General features: G+C 34.7%; 1 protein-coding gene across 2 annotated transcripts in view; it reads right to left on the bottom strand.

The window, feature by feature from the left end:
- Window positions 1–20,364, bottom strand: part of RTTN (rotatin) — a 78,608-nt gene that overhangs the window by 36,803 nt on the left and 21,441 nt on the right. For both annotated transcript variants that reach the window (XM_021291395.2, XM_021291399.2), the window contains 17 exons: window positions 18,561–18,686; window positions 17,689–17,805; window positions 16,270–16,409; window positions 15,836–16,007; window positions 14,594–14,693; window positions 12,910–12,998; window positions 12,654–12,771; window positions 12,279–12,375; window positions 11,404–11,472; window positions 10,748–10,936; window positions 9,408–9,647; window positions 6,811–6,955; window positions 5,009–5,163; window positions 3,657–3,876; window positions 1,762–1,890; window positions 878–985; window positions 49–207 (listed from right to left, as the gene is read on the bottom strand). In XM_021291395.2, the coding sequence (XP_021147070.2) occupies window positions 49–207; window positions 878–985; window positions 1,762–1,890; window positions 3,657–3,876; window positions 5,009–5,163; window positions 6,811–6,955; window positions 9,408–9,647; window positions 10,748–10,936; window positions 11,404–11,472; window positions 12,279–12,375; window positions 12,654–12,771; window positions 12,910–12,998; window positions 14,594–14,693; window positions 15,836–16,007; window positions 16,270–16,409; window positions 17,689–17,805; window positions 18,561–18,686 (2,373 nt within the window). The remainder of the gene's footprint in view (window positions 1–48; window positions 208–877; window positions 986–1,761; window positions 1,891–3,656; window positions 3,877–5,008; window positions 5,164–6,810; window positions 6,956–9,407; window positions 9,648–10,747; window positions 10,937–11,403; window positions 11,473–12,278; window positions 12,376–12,653; window positions 12,772–12,909; window positions 12,999–14,593; window positions 14,694–15,835; window positions 16,008–16,269; window positions 16,410–17,688; window positions 17,806–18,560; window positions 18,687–20,364) is intronic.

Here is a 20,364-nt window from a genome sequence, read left to right as displayed (position 1 = left end):
AAAGTAAACTTGGCAATTTAATACAGCAGAAGGACACGAGAAACTTACCTCTCTGCGTACCATACTACATTCACATTGGTCCAGAAGGATGTTTATCACCGTTCCCCACAGGCCTCCTGAAATATTCTGGCAACTTTCTGCTAAAGCAATACATCCTGCTTCAAGAGATGTAAGAGCTGATCCTATTCCAAGTGCTGTAAATCTGACCTGGTACATATAAGTACAACACAAAGTGATATTTCTTACAGTAATTAGCAACACATTTTTTTCAATAACTAAGTTGTATCAACTGAATCTGGAGCTTAAGGGAATAATTTAAAAAGAACAACCTCTTTTCCTATATTGCTCTGGCCCTATACTCATAATTACATATGAGTATGCGCATGTAAAAATGACAGAATACTTAAAAATACTTAAGTATTTTTTTATTAAAAATAAAAAAAATATAGAAAAAAAAAATCTTAAAAAAACTTTAAAATATAGCCTTCACGTTATACCACTTAAAAATAGTTCTATCTAGCAAACTCATATAATTTAACAGATTTGCATCAAATACATTTGCTCTAAATTTGTAGTTCATGTAAATGTTTCTGCTTTGCAGCTAAGTAACAGCAATGCCAATGAAAACTGCCTAGGAAACATGATGAGTGACTAACGAAAGCACAGAAGACAAAAGAGGTAGGGAAGGATTTCTCACATTATGTTCACATGGAAACACTCTCCCTGCTTTGTTGTTACTGATCATTTAGGATATGGTCAGTAACACTTTAAAGAATGCAAAACAGTAGTTTCAATATTAAATAAATTAATTAAATAAAAGTTTTACAAATATTTAAGGGTCAAAATAAGATATCAACTTAACATCGCAGTAACTAACCTCAGGGTCTCTATCTACCCATAAAGGAATGAGCCATGCCAGACCTAGCTGAGAAAGAACTTGTTCTTCACTGTTATCATAAGACAAAGACCAAAGAGATATCCAGTCCTGATTAGAAAACAGAAAATAAATTAGGAAATTATCTTACAAATCTTTCAATGCCATGCCAGTCTACCAACAGCCTAAGCTACAATTACATATAGAACTGATGAAATAGACATCTGGAATTTGGAGAAGCAACTCTACTGTTATTTCTAGTTACATGTCTACTTGATCATATCAAAAAGTTTTCACTTGCTGGTATCACAGATATTAATAACAGTAGATTTTGATTCTCAAAAATGATTGAACTAAATTGTTGATGATGGCCATTTTTTCCAAACTAACAAATTTAGCTCTCAAAATATGCACATGAACAGAAAGCACAGGTATGAGTTTTGCTAATAAGTGTGATAGCTCCTTTTATAGGTGAGACATTCTTTCATGTATACTTATTCCTTCATGTTTACATGTATTTACACATGTGAAAGAATATACACATGTATGTGAAAAAATATTAGAAAGCCTGTTATCTATACAAGGCTGAAGAAATAATGTTGCTATAAATGCTTAAATCTATTCATCCTACGTAAAATCCTGATTCCTCATTTCTGAAAGAAGACCTTTATAAATCCAGAGAATTATTTGCAGATTTATTTCAGTAAGGTTAGAGCTGAATCTTCAGCTTTCTTGTATACTATACTCGATCCTATTCATTTATCTAAGATTATATACTAAATGAGATCACCAGATACATAATTTTTATTTTTATAATCTGTTGCAAGTAAAATATATCTCTGCATATCCCTTACACATGACAAGATAAGGACAACTAATGCACTCACCGTATCCTTGGCTTGAGCCATCATTTCATGAGATAAGTGAAGCAAGCAAAGAACCGTGCTTTTCGTAACACCTTTTCCCATGAAGGACATAGCATTTCCTCCCCATTCAACGTAAAATGATGAGATGACCTAAGAGTGGAGGTGCAAATTCATGGTAGCTTTACTGTAAGCAGTACACAGGTAGAGTATAAACTGTCCTATACACTACTAAACTCATTAAAAGATGTTAGCTTTTTAGCTGAATTTTAAGAATGTACTTATTTATGAGTCATTTGGTCATCAGAGGTTTAACCATTTGGAAACCATTCCAAGTTCAATGTTTTTGATTTATTTCTTCAAATGAAGAAGGCAGTGGAACTTAACAGTAAGCACAATATTGAACAGAAACCTGAACATTTGATTTAGATGGAAAAAGTCCATTTATTGTACCTAGTTTTTTGTCCTACGATTGGAACTAAAAATATAATTTATTTTCAAAATTCTGTGTTCAATAAAAAAGGTCATTAATATCTTTCATTGTGATTTGAACTAGAATAAATATATCAGCTTTCTATACCAAATTCTAATGAACGGAAATAAAGATTACTGGATCGTAACATAAAATAAACCGTCTCTAATCAAATATCTAACCATATATGTTAAAATAAGAAACAAGCTCCTTTCAAATAAACACGCCCAAAAATATTTTTTAAAAAATTATAATCTTAAGACTCACACTTTTAGATGTATTTTTCCTCCCCAAAGCATGGCAATTTAACCTCTCAATTTTTACTGCTGTTCTTTCTTTCAGTGTCTCACCCTACATGAATTCTTTCAGACCCACTTTCTCCCCTGCACCCCAAAATAAACCTATAATTACTTCCAAGTTTAGGCCAAATAAAACTGTATAATTCTTCTGCACATAGAGCTTGTGTATTACCAGTTGATTTCATTCCATAGCATTTATTATGATTGTCCAGCAATAGTCTTTCTTTCACATGATATCTATAACCTTGGTGGCAATTTTAGTCTACATTTCAAGCTGCAAAACTCACCTAATCAAAAAGCTCTAAAGTGTTTATTTCTACTTGAGAAATCTTGGCAAGTTAAGACTGCCCCCTAATATCACAAAATCATATCACAAATATGATAATCATCTGCACACAAACTTTCCTGACACTTATCTGGTTGCTATTCATATAATTCAGAATCACACATGAATTAAAACCACTTAAAGACTGTTTCAAGCCTCAACCAATGCAACCAATAGATTTTAGTATTTGAACCTAAAAAGAAAACTTCTAAATTTATCTACCTTACTGAATACCCATAAAACAATCTGAAAGGTAGATCTATCCTTCTCCTATAGTTTTATGAAGACTGGAGTTTACAGAAGATGTGATTTTAGGAGCAAAACCTATTTATGTATCACATCCATGGACTCAAACAAATAAGAACGCTGAAAACAAGATTAAATTTTGGCTTCCCAACAACTGCAGCTCCTTGAATCACCTCTTTTCTGCTTTCTCTGGGTTAATAACCTGCCTAATAAGTTACTGTTCCCCTAGGTTCCCTGTCATACACAGATTTTGCCTGTGGGAGAATATATTGGATTTTTCCTCTTACTGTTTTAGTTGTTCAAAGAAAACAAACAAACAAAACTACATTTATTTTTCATCTTGCTTTAACTGTAGCCACTTTATATTATCTCTTATTTAGGGGATGAAGGCACATACAATACAAACAATTATCATAAGTATAGATACACATCACTCAATCTAGCCTCCATATTTTTGCTATCTTCTTAGCAGAAAAAGGAACCTTTCCCACATCTATTCCTAGTGCTTATACTCACTAAAAGTACATCCTTTAAAAGCGTTCAACGCAAAAGTTAGGTTATAACACAAACTACCTACCTCAAGAAGACCTGTTAAATATTTTTTACAAATTGCAACAGGTTCAACTTCAGCAGAATAGGTACTCCAGTCTGGAAGTGCAGTAACATGAACCATTCCCTGTAATGTTCTCTCCAGTGAAGGAAGTCCATAAAAATGTGGTGCATCTGTTAGCCTTAAACACTGGAGCAGCTTCAGAGCCAGCTCAGTTCTGAAAGATCCAGCAAGTTCCAAGCCTTCTCTGATTTATTTATATTAAACAAACAAACAAACAAAAAAAAACCTGTTAACATGATACTATTATAACGCATCATTTTACAAGAGACCAATGCCTCGTTCTTCTCTTGGTCTATGAGTCTCAGAATCTCAAGTAGTTACTATTGCCTTATGTACAGAGTAGCATGGAATTAAATTTTACATTTCCTGCTTCAACCAGGTTCTGAAAACATAATATTGCATCTAATTCTAAGAGCACTGCTTAACTAAAAAGGGACAATTATTAAGGAGCATGTTAAACAAAGAGCAAGAGATTGAAGACTATGGGTAACATAACAAGAAGAGTTGCAAAGATTAGTAGCCACGCTTATGTTTGTTCTGGTTCAAGAGACAAGTTTAAAAGTATTTCCTGCAAAATACCATCAATCTAGAATTCAGATAGACAGAAAGTACAGGAGTATGAGATATAACTAGCAGGGATTTCTATACTCCTTCCCTTTCCAGCTGTCAAAATTTTTAGAAAATTAATAACTGTGTGGGAAGAATGAAGAAGGTAACATTTTGAAAGTATCTTTACAAACAGTCATGTTGTGGCACTTCAATAAACAAATATTATCTTAAGCTGCAATTCTAGTATCTCTTACAATACACTTGAACAGAAAGATTTAGTGTGGGAAGATGTTATATTAGAAAATTCAAGGAAAAAAAAAAAAAGAATAATCACTGCTATGCACTGATATACCGTATTAGGCCAAAAAGGAGTTCAATAAAAATAAGCATTTGTTGATATTCCAGATATTGCAATGTTTTACTTTACTTTAAATAAATGTTACACAATCAACCAAGTTATCATTTGCTTGTGCAAAATTCCAGCAGTGAAAAAGCCCATCTTATCCCTGCAATCAGTTTAATCATAATTTGCTGAAGAAGTGACCACTAGTACATAGTCTTCTAAGTTTTGCAGTTCATTTCCTAATTTTACTGTGAAAAGGCCTATCTAATATTGTTCTTCAGTTCAAGAGAAGCATATTCCATTTTTACACTTTAAAATGATTGAGTCATGATGTAATTTTATTCAAATTCTGACAAACATACAGCAGCAGCAGGTATTATGATCCCCTGTCAAAATTACATGGGCAGGTCCATTTACACTGTACCTGTCAGTCACTGACGCAAAACAAAACAATAATGTATTAAAAAGACGAATAAGTTCTTTATCCAGTTGCTGCCTGACAGCAGCCTGTATTTCATCTACTTCATCCCTTTCTTGGGATTCTGGTCGCACCAGGAGGCCCAAAAGAGATTTTGGTTTCTACAAGAAACAAATAAAAATACAGTCACATAATGCATTGTCTAAATCCTATGTCATTACCTACACTAGCGCAATCTTTCTGTTGAAAGCTTGCAGATCACACACACTATAAATCACAAATTCCATTATTATTTTACTAAGAAGTGCTTCTGCAAAAAGCACAGTAAAAAAAATTCCAATAATTACCAATTACTTGAATCTACTAAATGTCAAAAAAGAATCTACTACTAAGGCCTTCAAAAACCCCTGGAATTAAGACACGATACAAAGTATTTTGAAGCATGAAACAAAAGTCAAAGTCAAAAATACAACATTAACTTGCAATAAACAAATAGATCACAAAACCCAAAAAACACAGAATAGAATGTATCTTGTATGTCTTAGTTGCTTGAAAGACTTAAAATCATTTGATATAAAATTTAATATTAATATACTGAATGGGCCATACAAAATTATATAGGATTTTCTGTCAGCCATATAAATTGAAGTACCTGAATTCTATACATAATTCAAATAAATCTACTAGCATTTTTAGATTTTATTTTAAAATGAGAAAATGCAAGTGCATGCAGACAGTACCTAAAATACGATTTTCCTTGTAAGACCATGAATGATCCTGTATGAGGGCAGTGTGCCCTTGCTTTGTGAAGAACAGTACTTTGCAAACTCCTAAAACTGCAGCCATCACTTTTATCTTTGTAATTTACCTATTGTTTTTATTCAGCAAGACTGAATTATTATATTTTGCCAAATGTTTTATACTGCTTTATGATGTTCATTTCCTATTTGCTTTTACACTTTCCAATTTCACACATCTTAAATGAACAGTATTGGACAGAATTGATCTCTCAAATAGAAAGAAGTCTAGAAAAACTGGAAAGAAAAACATTATGTTATTTCAATATTATACATGCATTTTAAATACAGCAACTCTAGACTCATATAATACCTTCCTCATCCATATAAAATTATTTTACTTACACATATTATAACCATTTAATAACAAACCTGAAGTGACAGATACAATGAAAGCAAAAACTTCCATCCTAACTTTCAAATCTGATCCTTAATGGAAGACAGATAACGTTCGTTTATATCTCTTTACCAAACAGAAAGTTCCAACACACCTGTATGGAACCTCACGCTTCAAGGCACATAGATTAATACATATGTAGTCATGTAGCTAAGCATACCTTTTACAGCCATACATGTATGCACACACATATATGTGTGTACAGTTACACAGCCATGTCATATAATTATATATATAGATATACACACATATAGAGCTCTGCATAGCTAACTATAGTTATATGGCTCTCTATAACCATATTACCATAGTTAACTACACCAGAGCAAGGCACACACAGGTAGACGCTTTTGGCAAAAAAAAAAATCGGAGTTTAGAGAAACCATTCATATAATAAAAAAGAAGGAAATTTACTTTTGTTCAAAGTTAACCTCCCCAAACACTAAAAACACAGCACTGACAACAAAGTAGAAGACATTAATACCACAAGATCTGATTCTCTTGCTTTTGTTGAAAGTTGTTTTCCTTGAAGAACTCACCAGAAACAAACCAGCCAACCAGTTCACAGTTAAAGCATTTCTCACAATCTACAGCTAACTTCTCAAGTATATTCTTACATTTTTAAGCAATGATTTCAGGATCCACTTTAGATGGTCTGACTCCAAATTTGATCTCTGCTCTCTAAGCAGCTTGTTTAAAAATCTTAAGACATCTACTAAGAGCTTCTCATCCTCTAGAGAAGCCGGAAGCACTTGCAGAAACCTGCAATAAACCCAAAAATATTTACTTTCATACTTGTATCACATTAAAAGAGAGTTTAAGATCTCAGCCTAATAGGGCTGAAGTCACCTGCAAATATGGAATTATATACAGTAAATATGTATATAGCATATATTTATATATAACAAATATGGAATTATATTAATTATGTTATAGGCACATCAAATTACATATATGTAAATACTTTTACATAAAATATTGACTATACTAAATTACTATACTTATATAATATCGTACATTTATTATGTATTATTACAATATACAATCGTTACATTTATTAAAAAGTGTATTTACATATAGTAAACATGGAATTGCATAAATAAAGGCAGAAAGTAGTAAAGTAAAAATAAAATAAACAGTAAAAAAATTTGGATAGGGCCACAGACAAAAAAAGAAAAATGGTAATTAGCTATTAAACACTAGCAACTAATAATAATAGTAAAGCCTACCTGTGCATTTAAAATAACCTCTATTTTAAATATAGCATTCTTATTTTTTGCTGGTTTTGTGTATGTGAATTACAGAACCATGTAATCATTGAGGTTGGAAGAGATCTCTGGAGGTCACCTGGTCCAATCTCCCTGCTCATGCAGAAGCACCTGGAGTCAGTTGCTCAGGACCATGTCCAGGCAGTTTTTGAATATTTCCAAGGATGGAAACACCACAACCTCTCTGGTCAACCTGTGCCAGTGCTTGTCCACCTTCACAATAAAGTGTTTCCTGATGTTTAGAGGGAGTCTCCTGTGTTTCAGGTTGTGCCCATTGCTCCTTGTCCTGTCATTGGGCACCACTGGAATGTCTGGCTACATGTTTTTTATACCCCCCCTTTAGGTATTTGTACACATTGACAAGATCCCCACTCTGAGCCTTCTCTTTTCCAGACTAACCAGTCCGAGCTCTCTCAGCCTTTCTTCATAGGAAACATGCTCCAGCCTTTCATCATCTTTGTGGTGCTTTGTTGAAGTCTCTCCAGAATGTCCACATCTCTCTTGTAGTGGGGAGTTCAGAGCTGGACACAGAACTCCAGGTGTGGTCTCACCAGTACCAAGCGGAGGGGAACAATCACCTGCCTTGTCCTGCTGGCAACACTTCTCCTGATGCAGTCCAGGATACCATTAGCCTTCTTTGTTGCAAAGGCACATTGCTGGCTCATGTTCGACTTGGTGTTCACCAGGAGCCCCATGTCCTTTTCTGAAAAGCTGCTTTCCAGCTTGGTGAGCCTCAGCATATACTGATGCCTGGGGTTATCCCCCCCAGGTGCAGGACCTTCCACTTCCCCTTGCTGAACTGCATGGCATTTCTGTCAGCCCACTTCAGTCTGTTGAGGTCCCTTTGGATGGTAGCACAACCCTCTGATGTACCAGCCACTTATCCCAGTTTTGTAATATAAGCAAAATTGCTAGAGGGTGCATTCTGCCCCATGATCCCAATCATTAATGAAGATGCCGAACAGGATTGGATGCAATGTTGATCCTTGGGGCACATTGCTAGTTACTGCCTTCCAACTGGACTTCCATACAATGGATCATCACCCCCTCGGCCCAGCTGTCGAGCCAGTTTACCATCTATCTCACTGTCTGTCACCTCATCAGCTTCTCTACAAGTATCTTACAACAGCCAAATGTCACAAAGCCTTCTTAAAGTCAAAGTACACAATATCCACTGCTCTCCCCTCATCTACCAAGCCAGTCATTTCATTTTAGAAGATCATCAACAGGCTGGTCAAACTCAACTTCCCCTCAGTGAATCCACAGAGACCTAACTTCACCTCTTCTTGGTTGGACAACATCTCAGGATTCTTCCCAAGTGACCTGTCCCTACTTCCACCCTCTGCAGACCTCTGTTTTATCTTGTTGTTCATCCATACAGGCTTCCTAGCATTTTTGGCTGACTTTCTGCTCAATGAAATAGACCACTCCTGAGCTTGGAGGCAGGGATCATTTAATATTAACCAGTTTTCTTTGGTGCCTCTTCCCTTCATGGTCTGATCCCATCAGACACTAATAATGAGATCTTTGAAGAGGGCAGAGTTTGCTCTCCCAAAATCCAACACTGATCTTATTTTCTGTCTTCTTCCCTCATGTCAGGATCCTGAATTATACCACTGCATGGTCACTACAGTCAAAGCTGCCTTAGACCTTCACAACCCTAACAAGCCCTTGCTTGTTTGTGAGCATGAGGTCCAGCAGAGTACCTCGCCTCGTTGGCTCCTCTGTCATCTGGATAAGGAAGTTCTCACATTCTCTCCAGGAAACTCCTGGATTGTTAATGCCTTGCTCTGTAGTCCCTCCAGCACACAGAAGGAACAACATATACATATCAGAATCAGAGATGCAGGGACAATCAATTGTATAAATTTGAAAATATGAGAATTCGGAAATTCACAATTTAAGCATAATTACCTTTAATGGATTTCTGTAGTTAGTATGCTTACCTGTTTATTGCTTTTTGCCAAGCAAAGCTCTTCAAAGTGGTTCCACAAGACCCAGAATTGCATTTTAATGCAAGTCTGTCATTCAGAATGTAAAAACTAAGCCTAGTGAGAGCAGCCCTAACATCCCTGTGGGATACTGCCTGAACAATGGAATTAAGACAATCCTGCAGTCCACAGTTCATGTGAGTTATTTTGAGTATAAGAATGTCTTCTGAGGATAGTTTTAGCGAGTCTAAAAATCTGAAAAGGTATAAGAGATAAATGGTTAACAGTCAGTATCTTTAACAACTATTTCAGTGAGTGTTGACTCCTTCACTTCTCAGTTCAAATGAGAAGACAAAACATAAATTGCCTTAATTTTTTTTTTGTTGACCAGTCCTTTCTCTTCCTTCCCCCTCCTCCACCTTCTCCAAATAAACCCATAAAAAACAACAAACAATACCAGCGAACACCCCCAACACATTTAAATACTGAGCTGTTTGCATTCTTTGGAAAAAGGGCACCTCTCAAAAGGTTCCTTGAAAGGTGCTATTTACATTGTAATGAACTTTTCCTCCACACTATCGTAAATGTTGGCCACTTGGACTATCTTATTTTCCTGTTTTCTTTTTAAGAAACTGCTTTGGTTTTGCCTGAGGGAACTTAAGATGAAAATGATTTATCAAATCAACAACTGCCAGGTTTCCAATGGCTCAGAATCACATGGTTTACTAATAAAACTCATATGACCCCTTAAAGGACATGAGGAAAAAAAAAAAACACAAAAATTGTCAAGACAGACAGAGACATAGACATAAGCATTTCAGTCCAAATAAACCAAGAATCTTCTAAGATTATGAGTTCTGTATACAAAATAGTCTCAGAGAAATTATGCTTCAAGAACTAACCAAAACAAGGGAATTTTCCTCATTATCTACCATAATTCTTAGTATCACCATCAACAAGAATAATTATTTGAAATTTAAATGCCCAAGGAAAGAAAGAAAAACAATAAGTCATGCAACTATAAAAGGGGAAAAACAACAAAAGAACCCCACACAATGACTACAAGAAACACAGCTACAGAGCCCATTTAAAATTTTTTGAAATTAGTCTGACCATCAAGAGAAGTTGGATCAAGCTCTAGACTTCATGTATAAGTGAAATTTAGGTAAAACATTAGCTGTGACAACATACTTACGGCCTCTTGAGGTGTGATTCTTTACATTTAAAAATACTGCATTCTCAAACTAGTAAAAACTTGAACTGCTGTTTGAAGTTGAATACTAATTTAAATACTTGATGGAATGTTAATTTAATTGCAATACATTGAGATTTAAAATCAAGATAAAACTGCTCACGTTTCTGCTTCCTTCTCATAGTTTATCAGTTGCAATAGGTTTTCAATCCCATGGTACCACGACAGATTCCAAGCCATCTTGAGCATATCTGACACAGGTTTCATAGCCAAGTACTCAGAAGACAATGGCACCACAACAGTGTTAGGGCTAACTACATGATGACCTGTGATCCTCACTGGGAGATGATACCTAAAAAAAAATAAAAATAAAATAAAGGGTTTGGTTTTGGATCGGAGAGGGTTGTGGGTTTGTTTGTTTCGAGCTTTTTTTGTTTGGATTGGGTTTTTGTTGGTTTGGGGTTTTTTTGTGGATTTTTTTTTTTAGTTGGTTGGGGATTTTCTTGTTTGGTGGGGTTTTTTTGTTTTGTTTTAAATACTCTATTAGAGCAAGCTTTTAAATTTACCAATTAAGTTTCTGAAACTCTTTTTTCAGAGAACTAAGTCTTGTAGAAAAAACTCCATGTTTAAAAATGCAGACATCTTTGTATTTAACATCAAATGTTTCCTTTCATTCTCACACCTCCATACTTCAGGAAGGAAAGCAAATGGAAAGAAACAAAGTTAATGGTAAAAAAACCAAAAACAAAACAAAACACACACAACAACAACGACCAAAAAAACCTACCACAACAAAACTCACAACCCACCTATACATACCTTCTAACAACAGCAACAGGTAAACTAAACGCTGGTAGGCCAGTATCATTAATGATTATATCATCAGCCCTGCAAGAGATTAAGCTATAATTATTATTCCCTATTTTAAACTTTAATTTTCTACTAATGCTACACTTATCATTTCTTTAGTATTCAGATATAGCTGCATTTATTCCTCCAGCTAGCTCTTTAGTAACCCACTGATGAATAAGTTGTATTAATAAATGTTTCTTCATGCTTATACAATATTAAGATAGTTCTTATATCACACACATACAGAATACTTGGTGCAGATGTACTGCACATAAAAATTAAAGATACCATACCAAAGCACATGCTTTCTTTCTTTTTTTTCTATTAGAGAAAAAAAAAAAATTATAATTCTTTTCAGTATATTTCATGTGTGTGAATTCTAAAAGCATATTTTTTTGAAGTATTTGCAAATTTCAAATAATAAAATATCATAAACTGAGGTATGTTAGTTAAGGATTACTGCTACACTTAAAAGCCAAAGTAAATAGGAGAATTCTAATTACATTAAACACAACTACAGTTAACTATTTGATTTGTAGTTTCCATTTACGGAAAAGACAGATTCCAGACCGATCAGGGTTTTTCGAAAATTCAAGAGAACTTAAAATTAACACTGAGGTACAAAGTATTTATACTGCAAAAATATGCCATGTAGACCTATACAGCATGCAATTCAAATAGTGAAACAATTTGCTTGGCCTACAAATATGCAATTTTGGATATTTAAAAGGCTGGGGCATAATTTCTTTGGAGAATATATATATATATATAATAAACTTTTTTTCATTAAAGCCTTAAATTTTTACTAGTTAATATGCCATTATGTAATTGTTTCTTCATACCATGTTTCGGTTCTTGCTACTTCATCAAACAACAGAAGACAAAGCAATACTGTAGTTTCAGTTAAAACAGCACGATCATTTTGGAATATCAGGGAAACTGAATAAAATAAAGATATTTAAAAGTGTGTTAGGAAAACACTGACATTTAATAATACACACAGAAGGACACTAATTAAAAACAACTGATTCTCACAGTCATTTTGCCACCATCTTCAAAAGATGCCACAGCATGGGTAACACTAGCACACTATGTTCTAGCTATAAGAGACCCTGATGTGATCCAAAGTTCTAAAAAGGCTTTTGCTTGAACAGCTAACCATATTTCACACTTTTTTTTTCCCACAAATGTAATTAAATAAAAAAAAGAATCTTTACCTCTGAATAACAAGAGCAATAAAGATGATTGCTGTGCTAGGGATAGACGAACAACTGGATCAGCATATACAAGTTTGCGTAACAGTGTTAGACATGGTAACACAATGGATTCCATAAGCTGCAGGAACAGAGAAAAAGATTAAATACAGAAAATCATTAGGATAATCTGTTATGAGATGCTTAATATAATCAGTCATGCTAAGAAGGAATACATTCCATCATCTATAGCAGAGAAACCTAGAACAATAGTTTTTACCTTGCCATCCACACTTATACATTCATGAAGGTAAGCCAAAATCTTTTCTATCACACCCAACTTTTTCACAATGCCGTGCATTTTGATATCTGTAGGAAAAACCAAAAGAGAGTAAGAATCACTGGTTCTGCACCAGTTTAATATTGAACTTCTTTCCGCAAGATCACAAACTCTTGCTGTTGAGAACAAGTTTCCAAAATTGCCGATCAACAAAACAAGTACAGCTCTGGCTTTACCAAGGCAACTCTCCACAAGCCTTGTTATTTGACTACAGTAGCCTCCTGAACAGTAGACTCTTAAGTATCTTACATAATTTCCCTAAGAAATATCCTACATACTTTCCATAAGAACTTTATATTCCATGATTACTGTGAGCCCCAGTGCAATTCAATTTCAGTCAAAAGTGGATTTCACTTGTAATATTTTAAAAGTCTTCAACAGTTTAATACGAAACTAAAAATAGTATTTACAAATCCTCAACCACCACTAGAGTATTTTCCACTGATCTCATCCTTCAGAGCATCTGGTTTAAGAATATTCAACAAAAACAAAAAAAATATGTTATTTGGGTTGGTTTGGTTTGTTGTTGTGTTGCTGGTTTTTTTGTTTGTTTTAATAATTATGACATGATTCTTCATATGGAATTTGTCCCAATAAAGCTGCATTTTTTCCTTTACAATTTCATCCTATGCTACATCTTACGTTATCTTTTGACATCAGAAAACTTTGGCAGCCATAACTAAATGTATTTTACAAGACAATGTAGATATTTCCTCAATTTTGTACTCATTTTAGTTACAAGAAAAATGTAAATTTTAATATTATCTAAGACCTCACTTTCCCATGGTGAAAAACACATTTTCTGTCATTAGGATTCGAGTTCCTTGAAGGAAAACATACTTGACTCAAGAGTTTGAGTAGGTAGAATACAAACATGCAGGTTTTAAACTCTACAGTTATGACCCTTCACCAAGTCAATAATGCTCTATGCAAGATTGCTTACTTGCATCTTAATTCAATCAGATCTTCTTTACCAGAATTCATAATTTTTCCACATGTGAACAACATAATTATCAAAAAAAAACCACCTGTGAAAGTTAGGATTTAAGTGACTGATTATAAAGAGCAAAATGAGGAACATTTTCCCAGCAAGCATATTAGATGAAATGTCACAGGGAATCTGATAGCAAAAGCTCTTGATAGCAAAAGAGGGTATAATCATGGAAGCTTAGCTTGAGTTTACTGAACCTTAATTCATACAAATGACATTTCAATCCATTTTAACTGCAATTACTACACAGGCCAACTCAAAATGGAGGAAGAAATTCATTCACTAAGCATAAAATTAGTTTTGAGACAGGTCAACAAATTGACGAACACTCCAAAGGAAAAGCAGAAAGAAAACTCTTAAAGAGCTTACAGAATTCAGCTTATTCCTCTATTACCCAAGGGAACTGTTTTTCTATATAGTAAGACCATTGTTTCTTATTCTTGAGGGAACAACAACAAATAACTTTTTTTATTTGAATTGGCACATTATCCACAATAGTCTTAAAATTCTGGTCCAACAATATAGATAAAAACTGCAAAGAGTACACTTAGCAGAAAAATACAGAAAACCTGCCAAAATTGCAAGGTCACACAATGATCAGCACATGGATATAAATTCTCTAAAGAATTTTACCTTCTAAAATGATAGCTAGCTGGTCAGCTGCAGACTTCCGTAAAACTAGGTCAACAGCATCAGAAGTGAAGACATCATATAGCTTTTCAACAGTTTCTGCCTAGAAGTAAAACTATATTAGATACACATCCAGTATGCTATTAAGAAACGAGGTAACCAGCCAAATTTCCTAATAGAAAGTAGAAAATAAAAATATCTAAATTCCTTAGTAGAATGCATTTTATTAGATCACACATGCATATAAGAAGAAAATATATGGTTATAGTCTTTTTGCAGCAAATCTCTAATAATACCTGTGGAATATAGCAAGGCAATAGTTTCTAGCGCACAACAGAAGCGGATTTCTAGCAAATAATATTTAATTTATGCAGGACTACAGGAAGTTTAACGCTATTCAGAAATACTGGAATATGCTTCTAGGTCTGTGAAGGCGACCGACATTTTAATGGCAACTGAGTTAGAGAAATCTAAATAATGCAACATATCCAAATAAATTTCAGATCCTAACTTTTTGAAGGATGTAGGGGAAGAGTATACAACAAATGTACAGTGAGTGGTCAGAATATTTTTTTCAGAGACCAAACACCTTAGCATTTTTTAGCATTGTTGTTAATCTGAAAGTGTTGAGGTTAAATGAGGAAGAAGAATGGAGGGGAAAAGGTAAGAAAAAAAAAAAAAAAAAAGAAAACCAAGAGAGAGACAAGTTTTCCCATAGGTCACGTACTTGTGATTTTTCACTTTGCCAAAGCAGCAATATTAGGAAAACACGGACATACATTTGTAATCTGTTTTAGAATATTTCACACTAAAAATTACTTGTGCTTTTTTCAGTAAAAATTGATTTTGTGAGGGGAAAAAAAAGCACTGTGTGAGAAAAATCAGACTCTACCCATGCACAGTGAAATTGTTGTAAAAAGAGCAGGACTGTGCTCTTCACACTCAAGTCTTACTGTTAACTTATCTGCAGAAAGAAAGAAAGAAAAAAAAAAACCCACAAAAAAAACCACAAACCAAAACAAACCAACCAAACAAACAAAAAAAACCACAACCACACAACAAGAATAAAGAAGGCATTCTTTCCTTATTGTTGCATATGGTAGCATAATAACTACTGTTTAAGTTCACATGAAAAGAATAAGCCAATTTGTATGAAATATTGCAGCCTTTAAAAATGATAACTTCAGTGACTGGGCAGGTAGAAGAGCTGATCAATGGCACAACATATAAACAGAGTTCACTCACCTTAAATATAGGCTCTGTTTTACCATCCAATTTTAGCTCAATAGCTCTTTCTATAACAAATAAGTTTGAAATGCTGGAAAGCACACTACCATGCAGATGAGGACGTTTCAGGTTTGCCCCTTCTTCATTCAAAAGATGGAACGTTAAATGTTTAAGCGCTACAGAACGAACCCTAAAGGAGTAAGTATAAAAAAAAAAAATAAATAAAAATAAAAAAAAAAATAAAGTCCTCATACTGGACAACTTTAGCTGTAGAGTTAAAAACTAATTAGTTTATAAAATTAATACAGTGGGAGAGGGAAGTACTTAACTCAATATTGATTAATCTACCCTTCTAATCAAGTGATTGCATAAGAACCAATTTTTTTTTTAGAGTAAACACTTTTTTCATCAACATTAGAAAATGTTTTTAAATTATACAGGGCATTACTTACAACTGCTTTTTTGAGAAAAGAAGACGCAGAGCAGCCCGTAGTCTAGTAGTTCTAGGGAGAACACCCTCTCCTTTGTCAGAGGTTGTTTCACTCAAAGTGAAGATACACTTACCTAGTGTATCTTTTGTGTCAGCATAACCCTAAAACAAACAAACAAAAGGTTTCCAAAATTAAAAACATCTGCTTACTAAAAAAGCAAAGTAGAGAAGGTAATTCCACTTTCAGGGGCAAAGGGAGGGTGCGAAAGGAGCAAAATTTCTGCACAAAAACAATTTAAAAAATTAATAAAGGGTAATTTGTATATCTAAATCAAACTAAAGAGGTTTTTCATGGCCCAGATGTACTTTAACCTGAAACTTTACCCTTCAATCCGTTAACATGATGCTGCTCTGTAAGGTCAGTTCTATGTCATGGTCCATCTTATTTGCAGTTTCTCCCCATTTCTGCCTTGATTTTTGTGCAGTTTATGTTAAGGCTTAAGTTACATAAGCAGTTTTTCAACTTATGGCAATACTGAGGTGCACACAACAAATGACTATATAGCAGCGATACGAATAAGTAGATATAATTATGAAGAGAAAAAGACAAAAAGTGTACTTGGATGTATTAGCTAAGTTAAATCAAAGCTAGAAAAGGCAAAAAAGCAGACATCAGGAAAAACACATCAGACAGGTGCAGTAAAATATCTAATCTGGAAGACTATAGGCTTATCACAGAAGAAAAATTTCAAGCACTAGAGAAAAGAAACAATAAAGAATTTGGATGGAACAATTAGGCTAAAAATCAGATTGAGAAAGGCAGAAGTTCCCATTACATCAAGCCAAGACCAAAGATAACAAGAAGAAAATTCATGCACTATTACAGGTATGAAAACTAAGGTCTAAGTATACTACTGACTGTTGATCCTTCTAGATTACAGGAAACAAACAAAATAAAAGCAAACATCAAAATATACAGAAAACACAGCTTACACCTATCGCTATTTGTTGAGTGCATACAGAAAACTATATAATCATCAAAGATGAGTTACAGTTTTCAAATTTAAGATATGGGGGACATTCTAATTATTAATCGATTTTAAAAAGTATACAATGTTTTAATCTATGCTTGGATTATACACTTTTATCTTTAAACCACTGAAGTCTCAGTCGATACTTGCTGATTTCTACTACATTTCAAAGTTTCATGTTCTCATCATACCAGGCTAAAATTTGTCTACAAAGTAGTAACTTTGGCAATTAGGACCCCTATAAAACATTTCTCCATTTGAGATCTGACAAATCAAGTCTGTAGGTATATTACTGTTAATCTAGTTTCCACCTGCTACTTTGGTGAGTATTTGGTTTGTCATTTAACATGACAGTGTTGCTGCTTACACGATTTCATACATAAAATTCAAATTAAAGCACTTAGAAGTACCTGTAAAACAGGAATGATGGGGCAGAGGGCCTCAATAAACTTGTTCCAAGTCAACGATGCCATTACTAATCGCCCCTGCAATAGATGCATCAGAATAGCCTTGGCTGTGCAGTTCACCTGCTCAACAAGAAAAAAAAGAAACTAATGCAACAGCCAGTGTGTCTGGGTCAGTTTGTCAGTGCTGTAATTGGAAATGTTATACAAAAATATCTCAAAGACAGAGGATCTACAGACAAAATACTGCCCCTGCAGAATGCTACTTTTAAATTGCCATTCACACTAAGCATAAAGTTGTTAGAAAACCCTCTCAGAGAAAACACACAATATAATAGTTCTGCCCAGATAGCATCCAGTCATTTTCCCCTTCGAACTCTGGTTTGTCTTTTCTAAAATATTATAAAATAAATCATTACTTCAGCTTATACGCCTGTTGGCCCCTCTATCCTGCAGGTAAAACAAATTGTTTCTATTCTTTCCTGATCCTACATTTCAGGGGCATTTCATTCCCAGTCTTTACAATACGCTTCTGAAGATATGGGAGGAAAAAAGACTTAAAGCCTGTCACATGGTCATTTCACATTCTGCACATTTTATTAGGGCTGAATATATTACAGGAATATATTAAAAAACATAGCTTTTCATTTTTCATTCGTCTTTGTTACATTTAATAGCATCATACGCATTATTTTGTCTCTGAATTCGTCACAAAATAAACTCTCCGTTTACTACAACTTCACTGTTTGCATAGCTTTTCTATATACAAGAAACCCTATGTAGTCAAAACTTCAAGTAAGCCTCAGACCACCATGAAGAATATCAACACTTACTTTCCATGCACAACAACTTATAAATATAGCTACTAAACACAGTACCTCATTCTTATCTTCCTGAAGGCCAAAAGTACAGATTTCATACAAAACTTTTGGATGAAGAAGAAAATGCACTCCATGGCAGACCGAAGACACAGGCTGAGCAACGTTATGAATACCTAAAGAGTCCTTCAGTAAAAATAAAGTTGGTTAGTTTTAAAATTCAAGATAGTCTCCACTACTACATCTTGTTTTATAAACTGCCTGAAGCTGTCATCTCATGAAAGGCTTTTTCCATGCAGTTTGGAAGACTACAGGTCTGAAAGCTAAACATTATAGCCCTAGAAGAAACATCATCTTAATAGATCACTGACTGAAAATTCCTTTTCCTACACAGGACTAAGAAACACGAAATAATTTTGTTTCTATTTTAAATAATAGTGAAATAAAAAAAATACACACGCTTCATATATTTTTTGATGTTACATTAAAATAAGCAAAATCTGAAAGAGGCAGGTAAAAATCTCACAAAAAAAAACAAGTGTCACAAAAACCCCCTATCTCTAGCATCTTTGTACATAAATGAATTGTGCTATAAGGGCAATAAGTTTAGCTGATGTCCATTACAGAAAATAAGAATTATGATAGAAAATTATGTCAAAATAGAAAAGTTATTTTTATTTTGTGAGTCAATATTACTGAATAACTAAAATGTCCTGATGAATAGGACACTGCCATTCTTAATACAGAGTACAGTCATACTTTCAGGAAGCTCACATTCTTTATCCCTTGGGCTACCTTTATAAAAAAAATAAAGCAGGGACAAAATATCCATATTAAACAAAATTAAAACAACCCCCCCACCAAAACAACAAATTAAGGTTCTAAAACAAGTACATAAAAGGACTTACATGTTCTTAAACCCAAGCTTTTACACATAGGAAAAAAGAGGTATTTTTCTTTCACAGTTTTTCTAAGGTCTAAGCAATTAAAGTGTAACCTAGGTAAAAATATTTATTCTGAAAGTGTTGGTATTTTATTAATTTGTTATTGTTTGAAAAGAACAAAAAATTAAAGGGAAGTGAAAAATTGCTATAAAGGGAATAGAACCTGTCCTTGAGGAATGCACGTCCGTGTAAACCTCACGAAGTTCAACAAGGCCAAGTGCAAGATCCTGCACCTGCGTCAGATCAACTCCCACTGTCAGTACAGGCTGGGGAATGATGGGATTGAGAGCAGCCCTGAGGAGAAAGACTTGGGGATACCGGTTGACAAGATTGGAGGTGAGCCGGCAATGTGCACTTGCAGCTCGGAAGGCCAATCGTAACCCAGGCTGCATTAAAAGCAGCATGGCCAGCAGGTCAGAGGAGATGATTCTGCCCCTTTACTCTGCTCTTGTGAGACCCCACCTGGAGTCCTGTGTCCAGCTCTGGAGCCCTCAGCACAGGGAAGTCATGGACCCGTTGGAGAGGGTCCAGAGGAGGACACCAAGATGATCAGAGGGATGGAACACCTCTCCTGTGAAGAAAGACAGAGTTGGGGTTGTTCAGCCTGGAGAAGGCCCTGGGGAGACCACACCGCAGCCTTTGCTTACTTAAAAGGGGACTATAAGAAACATGGAGACAGACTTTCTATCAGGGCCTGTTGCGACAGAACAAGGGGTGATGGTTTTAAACTAAAAGAGGAGAGATTCAGACAAGATACAAGGAAGAAATTCTTATAATGAGGGTGGTGAAATACTGGCACAGGTTACCCAGAGAGGTGGCAGATGCCCCATCCCCGGAAACATTTAAGGTCAGCTTGGGTTAGGCTCTGACCAAACTGATATAGAGAAAAGGGGAAGTTGGTCTAGATCATCTTTAAAGGT

This window comes from Columba livia, chromosome 2 (assembly GCF_036013475.1).
Source record: "Columba livia isolate bColLiv1 breed racing homer chromosome 2, bColLiv1.pat.W.v2, whole genome shotgun sequence".
Lineage (NCBI taxonomy): Eukaryota > Metazoa > Chordata > Aves > Columbiformes > Columbidae > Columba > Columba livia.
Note: the sequence above shows the minus strand (reverse complement) of the source record. Positions and strands in the feature narration are given on the sequence as shown.